This window comes from Buteo buteo, chromosome 19 (genome assembly GCF_964188355.1).
Source record: "Buteo buteo chromosome 19, bButBut1.hap1.1, whole genome shotgun sequence".
Taxonomy (NCBI): Eukaryota; Metazoa; Chordata; class Aves; order Accipitriformes; family Accipitridae; genus Buteo; species Buteo buteo.
Window position 1 is genome coordinate 15,098,047 of NC_134189.1, and position 12,576 is coordinate 15,110,622.

The 12,576-nt window shown below is 42.5% G+C and overlaps 1 protein-coding gene across 1 annotated transcript in view; it reads left to right on the forward strand.

Annotated features, from left to right (window-relative positions):
- The window catches only part of PTPRO (protein tyrosine phosphatase receptor type O), a 159,673-nt gene that overhangs the window by 119,656 nt on the left and 27,441 nt on the right, over positions 1–12,576 (forward strand). The window contains 4 exon segments of the mRNA XM_075051302.1: positions 2,368–2,519; positions 5,160–5,280; positions 8,837–8,976; positions 11,619–11,751. Coding sequence (XP_074907403.1) covers positions 2,368–2,519; positions 5,160–5,280; positions 8,837–8,976; positions 11,619–11,751 — 546 coding nt within the window.

Here is a 12,576-nt window from a genome sequence, read left to right on the forward strand (position 1 = left end):
GTGCTGCTCAGCGCCCAGGGGAACGCGGTGCGAGGGGAGTGGGTCACGCAAGCCCTGGGCCCGAGTCTCCTTTCACGTATCCTCGATGTTCTTTGCCAGATACCTCAAGCAAACAGCTGTGTGAACGTTAAGAGGGAAGGCATGTCATCGATGTTTAGGTATAGGAGGAAATTATTATCGGCGTGTAAGAATCATGCCAGTCGTGACCTTCAATTGGAAGGAATCCTTGTGTAGGGATGGACCGGGGACTCTAGAAATTAAGAGAAGCGTTACTGTAAAGATTTCACACCAAATAAGGTAGCTTCCTCTCAACAGCATAAAAGGCCATTTTGGAGATTAATCGGAGGGAATCGTCTTGCTAAACGTTTCTGAACGACTCTAAATGGTCCGCGCGCTGTGCGTGCTGCCCTCCTCAGCCATCACTTCAGTCAACCGGTTCCCCAAGGAAGTCTCGGCGCCGGGCCCAGAACCCTTCCTGAGAGCAGCACTGACATCTCGTGGCCCCTTCAGAGAGACCCGAGCTCCGAGGCCGTCCTGCCTTTCCTCACAGGACCCCCGCAGGCAGTGCCCCCCCCCCCCGCCCCGAGCCGCCTTTGCCCAAACACGCCGGACCCGGCGGGACTTGTGCGGGGGAGGCTCAATCGGCCCCATCGTTTTCCCTACCGTGCTCCTAAAGAATCTGCCGAGCACACGGAGTTATACATCTTATCCAGGCTGTCCCACTGATGCCGCTTCGAGAGGGGTTTGTGAGCTTTACTGACCGCTGACTTCCACTTTTGGGTCTCCGCTCAGTTTTAACTGAAATCCTAACTGGGGACCTGCACCTCCGAATTAGGCGATCGAGGTGAGCTGGCCACCTACAGTCCCTCTGCAATTAATAGAGAGGCACCTCTGTCATCCTAAAAGCGGATTCGTTTACGCTGCGTGCGAGCCAGGGCCACACAGAGTCGAGGTATTTTCAAACTAATTTCATTGATGCGCATGAATGGGTGCCTGTCTCAAGGCAGCACACCCTTGTCTCAAAAATTCCCACATTTATATACTTAAGTAATACATAGTCATTATTATTTTTCTAAACGATTGCTTCGTTCTTCTTCGCCTCTCATGTAAATTAGTGCACAGACTCTATCTTCTTCCTTCATTGTCTTCTTTTGAGCAGGTGGTATCCCTTGAGTAGGTGGTCAATGAAGGTGGTTGCGATCTCCCTCTGTAGGAATTACCTTTTACCTACTTCTTACTCTGTCTTGGCAGTTCCAAGCGGTTCTTCAAGATTTGTTGATCAGACCACAATCCATTACCTTTTCTGACATAAGCATTCTACCTATCTACAAAGCCCCATTGTCTGATAGTTTATCCCTAAACCCTAAATCATGTCTAGTTATTGTTTCCTTACTTTAAATATTAATTGATGGGGGGGGGATGTACACAGGACTTTAGCAGGTCCCTGGTTATTTCAATCATATTATGCATATTAATTGATAACACTTCCAGGAGGTAATTCTCACCTTAAATACCTACTTTAGGAGGAGATGCGTTGCTCTGGAGGTTGCTATCTTTCTTCTTGGGCTGCCCAGGGAGCCAAGGCCTTGCTGGCAGCATCAAGCCGTCAAAAAGGCTGACGGGGCTGCGGTGGGGCAGTCGGGGCTGAGCAGTGCAGGGGACGGCGTTGGGTAGGAGCTGGGTGTGTGGAGGAAGAGGAGGGACAACAGCTGCTTCACCTAATAATGTAGCTACCATATGCCTGGAAACGAGACACTTGGTGCTTAGATGGCTGTTGCCTGGCGGCTGCCTTCTGTGACAGTGGGAATTCCACCCGGGGAACGAAGGTGGCTATAACTTGTTGTGCAAAAAGTTATTATTTGGAAAACTGCAGGTTCAGGGCTTTTCCTCCTAGGAAGATGCAAGCTCAATAAAGAGAAGATATTTTTTCCTGTGGAAAAGCTATCCAAATTACTCAGTATGACAATTCTTCTTTATTTCTCACTGATTGTCATTTTGTTTCAGTGCTATAACACAGTGAAGCAACATCTGAAGCTTATAACTTGACTTTGAATTCCATTTATAAACGTTGACTCAAAAAATGGTTTGCATCAGCCACTAGCTTCATGATTTGATTTTTTTTATTTTTTTTTTTTAAACTGAAAGATTGCAAACAGAAATGTATTTTTGGTCCAAATATCTCCCAGGTTAAATGCTGATTTTTGTTTGTTTCAGCTAGTGCTTGGGTGCAGATGCTTTTACTAATATTTTTTTGCTATCTTTGTGATACTCTCTTCCCAATAGTATCCTTTGGCAGAAGTTTATTACTGGATTTGATAATCAGCTATGTTAGACGCCGTCTGTAATACACTTGCCTTCTTCCTTCAGCACCAGTGGCACCTGAGATTACCTCTATAGAATATTACAACCACCTTTTGTACGTCACCTGGACCTATGGAGGAGATGGTACTGACCTTTCTCATTCCAGGATGCTGCATTGGATGGTCATTGCAGAAGGAAAGAAAAAAATCAAGAAGAGTGTGAGTATGAGGGGGAAAGGTGTTGCTCATTTCTCTGTATTTTTTTTGCTGACTTAATAACTTTCTATTATAAAGTTTAAGCAAGTTGATTAAGATTGGTAGAAGCCTGATCAGTTAAAGTTATTTCACAGTGTTAGCACGCACTTCCAAAGACTCAAGCTCTCAAAACAGCCAGTGGACAAAATGGTTCTATGGTGATCCGGTGCAAGTGTTGATAATTTAGGTAGGAATTTAAAAATAGCTTATAAACTTCTGAGCTCCAGACAGTAAAACATAAAAAGTATTTTTTAGCAAACAGATATGGTCTTTTCAGTTTTTAGTTATTAATAACCAGACTACACTACCGGCTGAGTTTTTTTAGTTTATTCGGGCCAGGTACTACCACTTCCCATTTTCTGACTTTATCAAACAGACATCTTTATAAATTATGTTTTTCATTTTCTGTTTGAATACAAGTTCCACTAACTGATGGGTTACCCAGAATGTGTGCACTTCTTAGAAAACTTGCCAGATGTTGTTTTCTTGGCAGATTCTCTTGAACTCTTTGAGCGTATTTAAAAATCACTTAAAGAAATGCGGGGTTTCCAATTATGGATTAAAGTCACGCTGCTGTAAAGTGCTGAGATGCCTGTTTAACCTGAAGCAAAAGAGCAGCCCCTGGACGTACAGTGAGAAGTGTTTGAAGGAGCGGTGGAGCGCTGCAGCGCAGGAAGGCGTACGGCCAGCAGCGTCGCTTCAGACAGCCTGTGGCCTGTGACTGTCTTCTACACCACTATTGATCTTTTAATCATTGACAGGGAGAAAGTGCCTGGTCTTTTTCAAGGGAAAGGTTTCCCTTCTACAGCTGAAGACTCAGCTGAATTGGAAGTGGATTTTCAGCATAAGTGGAAATTCGTCAGCAATTTTCGCTTGGATTTATAGGGACCTCCCTGCTTTCATTGGATTCCTAGTGGCTGCAAGAGTGCAACCCATCTGGAGCTTGTTGCAGCATGAATCTAATTACATGATTAGTAGAACTGTTCAAAAACATGACATTTCTGAACGGCAGGAACTTCCAATATTTGGATCTTTGTTTCAAATGACGAAGAAAACTCCAATTTTTTTTTTTCCTACAAAGAAAATATTCTAACAATTAAATTCTAAAAAAATTGTGCTGTGATATCCCTCTCCTCTCTTCCTTCCAAAAGTCATGTTATCTGTAAGCTTATTATTCTGCCAGGAAAAATCTGATTTCTGTGCCCTTCAACTTCATTGAATATGAAAATCTTAGATTAAATAAATATAAAATAAATATTGAATATGAAATTAAATTAAAAAGAATACTGAATATGTAATTTTAGATTAAATAAAACATTAAAAATAAAGCATATCTATAATAGAGCATAGCTACAAATAAAACTTCAGAGTTTTAGGAATGTCTTTAGAAATGTTTGTCTTTATGTTATTTTTCAGGACAAGGGAACCTAGAAAGTATTCTTTAGGAAATTCCTGCAACAGCCTTTCTATAACTTTTATTGTCCTGCTCGTATTTGTAAATATGGGTATACGCTTGCAGGCATCAGGGAGTACTTGTTCTCCTAAGCTCTGTTAGTCACTTTCAGAAACAGTTTCCTTCAAAAATCATACTATATTGTAATATTTTTATCTGGTTTATTAAGATTATTAAGATTGTTATTATGGTTGTTTTTCTTGTGGGGTTATTAAAATAAATAGGTAACACTAGCAGGCAGTGGTGACTTTTTGTTCCTGCTATTTGGTTACTTCCCAAGACTCTGTAGAAGTTGGTCAGTTTTTAAAGAAGTGATGAAAATAATGTGCATAGTCCTGTTAGTCTTTATTCAGAACTGTGTGTTTCTCTTGGAACTGAAAGCTTCAACCTGAAAACTAAGTGACTATGAAAACCAGCATGAGATTCCTGCATGTGCCCTTTGTAGATAGTCTAGAAGTGCTCTGAAAATAGTCTGTTGCATATCTGAGTTCTGCATCCTTCTCCATGACCCTGGAGAAATGGGGAGCATATTCACCCCTAAAGTAACAGGAAGAAGTTCTCCATAATCTTATGAATCTCAGCTGAGTTTTGGATCATATCTGGTTTCAAACTTGCAGATGACTGAAGTTAGCCCCTGAGATCTATTGTCAAGTCGACAGGTCTCCAGGTAGGTGTTAGACTTGCCCAGCTGGATTTAATTTGCAGGTTCTTAGGATATATGAAGGCTTGCCTATATGTGTCTTGTGTACTCTTCTTAGAGATATCTGACCTGATTTAAATTCCTCTAAAATTGCAGTGGACTCAAATCCATGGCTTGTTTAGTGTTTTGCACAACTTGAAAAATCTAGATGCAAGAGCACTTTCATTGGTATGGGGGAGATTTTCTTTCTTCCTTAAATTTTCACTGGTCATATAGAAAATACAGCCTAATACTGTCTTCTTTTTGCATTGTGATATTCTGCCAAGTGTTACGGCTTTCCACAGCTGGTGTCAGTGGGAACTTGTTCATGTAACAAGTCTAGAGTATGCAGAAGACACCTGCTGTGATGCACAGAGCTTACTTTGTAGTATATTAAGTGACCAGATTAGTTTTACAAGAAGGATGTATGGTTTGTGTCATATTTAACAGTTGGTGTCTATAATTATTGTAGGTAACACGCAATGTGATGACTGCAGTGTTGAGCTTGCCACCGGGGGACATTTACAACCTTTCGGTGACTGCTTGTACTGAAAGAGGCAGCAATACTTCCCTGCCCCAGCTTGTGAAATTGGGTAAGAAATGCTTGTTTGTAAGTTATAAACTCACTCTTTTTTCTCATTTGACTGTAAATGTAACTCTGTCAGCAGATTCAGCATCTTCCTTATTTCAGTCACGTACCTGTGACTGCATTTCTTTTGCAAAGCTGTAACTTTCACCTCAGCTTGCTGTGAAGATTGTCTCATTCCTGTATGTGAAGCTACTCTCCTGAAATAGTATTACTCAAGAGGAGCAAGAGTGGCAGAATTTGACTGTAAGTGGAAGTAGGAGAGTGGAAATCACTTAATGCCTCGCTGGGAGGACAACTCTGCTTCATAGTTGCTTCCCTAAGGTCTTGAACACAGGCAGGTTTTGGGAACTGCGACTCAGGCTTTATAGATGAACCCTTCAATACAAAGCAGAATTTTCCCTGTTTCTGACATGCCTATATCTGGGTCTGCATTCTGCTACCTGCTCTGCTTTCCTGTCTCCCCTCCTCTCTCCCTGGACATATCCATAGTCTTCCAACGTGAAAAATGTATCTTTAAATACAAATCAGTGACAGTACTCTTTAAAAAAACCAATCAGATTCATGGCTGTGGAACCCAGCATCATTCTAAGAGAAATATGTGTAATCTACTCAAAGAAACAAGAAAAGACTTAAGAACTTCATCCTTTATGTAGGACTTTAAAACATAACTTTATGCCTAACATCTTCCTTTACCTATGAGGAAGGCTGGACACTACACCATTATACCTTAAAAGATTTTACTTTGCTTTTGCACGTACATAGAATTGTTGAGCCCTAGGTACCTGAAACTGAAATTTTGAAGCGTGCCTAGCTGCTTTCACAGGCATTAACTCCACTGTGAAGGTGGGTAAGGAAGAGTTAGTAATTTTGAACTGGATTATCTTCTCTATAAGCATAATAAACTTTTCCTGAGTGACAGTGAAAAAGTGAATTTAAAGGGCTCTGTAACTTCTAATCGAACTAGACGTCTTGAAGCAATCATTGTCTATTCATCTTTCTCGGTAGCTCTTACTCAGATCTCTTAAACAGTGCTAGAGCAAGCAGTACAACCATAAGAATCTGAAGTTCTTCCAGGTCTTTTCACCAAAGGGAATACTTGAAAGATGTAGACAAATTCCGTGGATTTTCCTCTTCCCTGTGTAAGTCCTATCCACTGTTTTCCCCATGCCTTTTGTCTGTGCACAGAGTTACAGGCGCGTAGCTCTTCATTCCCAGGACTGGGTGGGTGGATGTGTGAGGGTGAGTATATCTCCCCACTACCATTGTCCAAATATTTTAGGGGAGTATTTCGAAATAGCAGCTAGCTTTATTTTTCAGACAGGTCCAAAAGTGCCATGTACTATTCGTGTTGTACACCCTGCAGCCTAGTTGTATCTTCCTCTTCTTTGCTTATGGACAGGCAGTCTCTTATCGAACTGGTATAGTTATTTTGCTCTTGCTCTTTCATTGACAACAAAGAGAAGGTGGAATGAATTCTTTTTCAATAAATCACTTCTCGACTTCTGGGTGTGGGTTTTTGTTGGTTTTGGTTTTGTTTATTTTTCTTTATGCTGTTTGCACTTTGAATAGACAATAGTAAGGATATTTTACCAGAGGTTTTCCTTCTCTCTGTTTCTCAGGGAGCAATGGGAGTTGTAATTAGCAGTAGTGGGAACTGACTCTAAGTGATAGACGACTCAGCACTTGGCAGTCACTTAAGCACTCTTGCCAAATGTTCTTCCCTCCATGATGTTTGCTTCATCCTGGCAACTTTCCACTTGCAGAAAAATCAAGCCATTTGCTGGAGGCAAAAGGAGGATTTACTTGGGATGATGCCCAAATGCAAAACTCATATTTTAATTGAGGCCATTTTTTTACCTGGAGTGAGGGATGGAATGTGTTTCTGAATCCAAGAGCAGATATATGGGTGTAATTAAGAGAGAGGGACGCTTTCCTATGTAGTTCTAGGACAACATGTACGCTGCAATCCCCGTGACACAGAAGAAGCCACGTGAATGTGCCTCAGTCCCTATCCAACTCTCTCCCTAATGCCAATATAATCTTGGCAACCTCCAACCCTAGAACACTGATCTGATTGTCTGAGGATCAGATACGTCTCCAAAATGTCTATAACCACTTGAGCAAGTGCTTTGTGCCAAGTTTTTTGTGGCAGATCTTGCACATCACGTCCAGGCTCCTGTGACAGCATCTCACTGCATGAGAATAACAAATTATTTGTGAAGGGAAAAAATAAGAGAAAATGTTGTTGTACATAGCACATTGTATGTAGTGTGTCAGGATCCTGGAACCAGGTCATTGTTGGAGAATGACAGCTTTCATTAAACATCCATAGATGAGGAAATCTGAACACTGTGGAGAACAGCTCGGAAATGTACAACCCAAACTTTGCACTCTCTGAAGGCAAACCAAAGGAGCCCAGGATGCCTGAGGCCTTGAAAGGTAGGGATTGCCAGTACCTGTCGTGTGAAGTCATCAGGATGAAAATCAGGATCAAGACTTGGTCGTTAAATAATCTTGGGAAAAAAAGCGTATCTCGCCTTAACACATTGCTTAGGCTGTTTGCTCCTCCCTCTGCTCCTCAAGGTTTCCCCCCCTGTTCTCCTGGGCTTTCTGTACTCCAGGTTGGCTCAGGTGAGGTTGCAGAGGTGGGTGGCCTCCAGTGGAGGTCAGAGCCCAGCCACGGGGGTCCACGGGTGCCGAGGTGGCCCTGGAGGCGGCAGCTGCTGCCACCCCACGCGGGGCCAGGAGCGCTGGGTGCAGACCCCCGGCCGTGTTTCACAGTATCTCTGATGCCATCACTCCCAGGAGAGCCTCTGTACCCCTCCTGTCACGGGGCTGTCTCCTCCTTGCCAGACCCTTGTATATGTTTGCCCATTGTCCGTTCATCCGGCACAACAGCGACGAAAATCAAAGCAATAAATTGAAGACCCCCAAGATGTGGACTTCTGCATTCAGTGAGGAGAGAAAATTCCTGCAGCTAACTGAAATGAGCACAGATCCAATGGCCCTTAAATGTTAACCTGGGAAAAAAAAAAAAAAAAAGACTGCAAGCTTTTTTTTAAACTGCTAGTTGACTAAATATTTCCTCTGCTACAGTTAAATGAACCTAGATGGCCTTCACTTGTGGGAAGCTGCTTCTTTATCATCTCCTGGGGTAGGCCTTGTGAAGAAAAGCTTTCTCAGGCCAAATGTGTTGCTTACAGGTGGACAGTCATCTTCTCCCGAAAGAATTTCTGCTAACATCATTCTATTATTAGAATACGCTGATCATTCTCAAACAAGGGCTTTGCTGAAAAGGGAAGTGAAGTAATTATCCAACTGTCCAAATAGAGAACAGTTTAAATAGAGAAGAAAAACCAAGACACTTCATCATCTTCCCATTTTACAGTGGTAGTTTATCATCATGAGAGGTAGGGCTTTACATTGACAGGCTTTATCTGAAGGAAATGAAAGATAGAAGGACATCAGGCATTGCTTTTATTTTTGTTTAAGGCTGCTTCTTCTCAGTTGTCTGGAAACTTAAAGATAAGCTTAATAAAAGCAGATTTTCTCTTAACCAGAACCAGCCCCTCCAAAATCACTGTTTGCTGTCAACAAGACTCAGACCTCCGTGACTCTGCTGTGGGTGGAAGAAGGAGTGGCTGATTTCTTTGAAGTCTACTGCCAGCAGGCTGGATCTGGTCAGGAAACAAAAGTCCAGGTATGTAAGCTTCTCTTCTTTGGTTTCTGCTCTTCATCTCTAAAACTGAGACTGGTCCTTGCATCCTTCTGGTTTGGTGTCTGCTGCTTAGCGCTTGTGTGTAAAGCCCAGTGACATTTTATGCTCAGTACACAGGTTAGGTCATTAAACCAAATGTGGTAAGGTGGTTCAGAATTAAACCTTTAAAAGCTAAATGACTAAAGCATTTCAAATACTAAAATACTTAATTATTTTGCAATATTACCATTGGCTTCTGTCTTATTGACAAAATTATAACTAGTTGGGCAGAAGCTATGTATATTCAACAGAGTGTCAGTCTTTGGCTACTCATGAAAATGGCTCTAATATACCCTGCAAAACATAAAAGGCCACAAAACTAAAGGAATGTCAATGGGCAGGAAGGGAAAAATGGTAAGGTAGCTTGATAAGTAATGGGAAAAGTAGACATGCTTAGGTGCCATGAGATCTTTTATGCTGCATTTAATTATTTCTGTCTTACTTTATTCCTGGCTTTGAGAACTGTTAACTGAAGTTCAGTGGGACCGTCACTGCTATTCAAAGTGTAACTTTATGCTGCAAATGCAGCTGCTCCTCATGCATTTTGTCTCTTAGGGTATTTCCTTCAAGACTCACCTTCTCAGCCTCACAAATGAACCTCCTTTTCTCTCTGTCCAGTTAGGTACCTGTGCTCAGCGTGCACCTGAATATCTGAGTGTTTAGATTGGTAACGTCGTTCAGTGAAGAACAGAGCAGTAGTAGCTTTAATTCCTTGACGTTCGATGCCATGCAACTTATGAGGCTTTCTTTGAGGTTTAGCTGATGGTAATGGTGATGGTAGTGGTGAATCACTGTGACTACATGCCATGAAACAACATTCTGTAATGTGTACTGTCACACGTAATGTGGAATCATTCAAAAAAAAGTAAAAAATTAACCACTCACAGAAGAGACATACACACTCTTTAATCCTATGGAAGACCAGTCTGAATTATTTAATATACTTTTTAAATCAAGAAAGGCACTGACTAAGGGGAAAAAAAATATGTTTAAATGCACTTTAATCTTTTAGATAGTTTGCATTCCACATCTAGATTTCCTGCTTTTTCACAGTGAATAGCTAAAGATCATGAAGTCATTATCCACTTAGCAGAGATTCAAAATAATGATGTGATCAGGCAAGGGAGGTACCACAGGATTTGCAGCTTTAGTGCATAGCAGATCTGTTATAAGAACACCAGGAAAAGACTGCTCCGTTTGGCAGCAGCTTCAGTGGGTGTCTCGTTTGTTGATATGAACATCTGGCACTGGGAAATGCACAGAGATTGTCAGCTCACTTGTCATTAGATTCATCACTCTCTTTTCTGTCTCTATGAAAAAAAGGGGAAGGGCTCCTTTTTGATCTGTAAAAAGGGATGCTTTCCTATTAGACTGGTGAAAATTCCTTGTTTGTGATTTTCCATGCTTATTACATGAACATTTTAGTCCCTTTACTCTATTTTCAAATCAGCAAAATGAACAGCAACAGCTTTCCGGGTTTGAACATCTTGGGTTTTGTTTGACTAATTTAAATTTCCCAGAGGGGAAAATGGAAAACATCCAACAAAGTCCAATTGCCAAACAGTGGCCCCTCCTTCTAGCTTAGGGAATAAAAGTCTCCTCCCTTACACTCACATACATGTGATTTCATCTGCGTAACATAGCTCAGAATTGCACTGCAACAGGAACCCTTGCTTGCCTAGGAGCCCATGACTGACAACAGGCCACTGCAACAATCCAGTGCTCGGGACTTGTTGCAGCATCTCGCACTCCTCATCTGGAGTGAGTTCATTCATGAAACCTCTCCTTGTTCCCTTTCTAAACCACTGGCTCAGTGTCCCTATTTTCGCATCTACAACCCACCCTTGGTTCTGCTGGAGAGTACAGAAAAGCCTCTGAGAACCTTAAGGAGATCTACCTTTAAGTCAATGCATGTGTTCTATTTGTTTTGTTTTGCTGTACCAGCATTTAAAAAACACAAGTGTTTACCAGGGACATAGTAATTAAAACATTATATAAATATGTTACGTAAGAAATTTCTACTAGCTAGAAAAACTGAGGTGTAGGATGTCTGATCGTAGTTATTACCCAAAGGCTTTGCTCGAGCTCTGTGTTTCACCTTGGCCACTCAAACGACTTGCAGCTCTTCGCATCCAGAGGACCTGCCTCAGAGGCAGAGATGACACACATTCGTACGAGGGCGCGGAGACTGTGGCTGCTTTGGCTGCGCTTTGAATAAAAATAACTTTGTTTTCCTCCTACCTGTATGGCTTAGTAAGCAGAGCTCGTGAGCTCTGCCCATCTCTGGGATGATGTCCCAGAGGTTGCAGCACTTTCCGCCCTCAAGTGTGTGCCTGACCAAGCCCCTGCGAGGCACCCTCCTGCCCTCCCCAAGGGGGCCTGGGGGGCTCTGGGTTGTTCCTCCTGCTGTTTTCACTCCTGTTCCTCTCCCCTCTTCTGCCAGACTGCCTATTTTGGAGGGCAGGCCAGATCTGCCTTTACCTGGTCAAAATGTATATACGGGCGGAGGGGGGAGCACTGATTTGTGCTCTTGCATTTACAGGAGAGACAGGCTTCTCTGTGTGTGTTTTTCCCCATCTCTGCAGGAACCTGTCACCGTCTCCTCACACGTGGTGACCATTTCCAGCCTAACGCCTGCCACTTCCTACAACTGCAGCGTGACCACCTTCAGCCACAACAGCCCCAGCGTCCCCACTTTCATTGCGGTTTCCACCATGGGTAAGCAGCACTTCCCTGCTTTGTTCTTCCTCCTCCACTTACAACATCTGTTTCTCTTTGCTTTCTGAAGCTGCTCTCGGTAATGCTGGCCCCAGGGGATGTTTGTATCATGGAAAGGCTGCCAGATGTGGATGGGATGGGGAAGCAGCTTTAAAAAGTCCATAGGAAAATCCCTGCCAGGGGACTGACTTGGAAGAACATAAACTAGAGGCTCATTCTCTACTGGGTTTTAGAAATCAGGGACCTAGTTTGTGGTGTCAAGGCTGAACATCCAGGTACTTCTTGATGATATTTACAGAGAAAAATGTCTTCTCAGCCAATCCCAAACAAGAGGTAAATCACATTTATAAGCTGCTAAGGCAAAAAATCTTTTTCTGCTTTCAGTAAAGAAGTGGAGATAGGGTGAGAGAGAAGAAGGGCCACTGCAGGATCTTGAGCAGTCACACCCTAAAGGGATAGCTCCTGATGGAGGCTCCCCGGGCCTCTTGTGGGCCTGGCTCTATGCTGACTCTGAAGAAAGAATATCGGTGTTGAACTGCCCAGAACACTGGACTTTCCTTTAAAATCTCCCCTTCAGAATGATCAGTGTCATTTCTGCTTAGTTAGGGAGTTTTGTAGCTTTAGTCACTAGTCCTGTTCATCATACACCACTCCACGCTGGAGTTCAGTGTCTGATACTTAGCTTAAAAATCTCCATGTTTTTTAATCTAAAAAATGCTTCTTTAGACAACTGTGGATGTAAAGTTATTCTGAGCAAGCAAAGTAGAGAGGGTTTCTTACATAGTGAGTAGAACAGGGTATCTGGTCTCGTAGTACAGTCAGTAA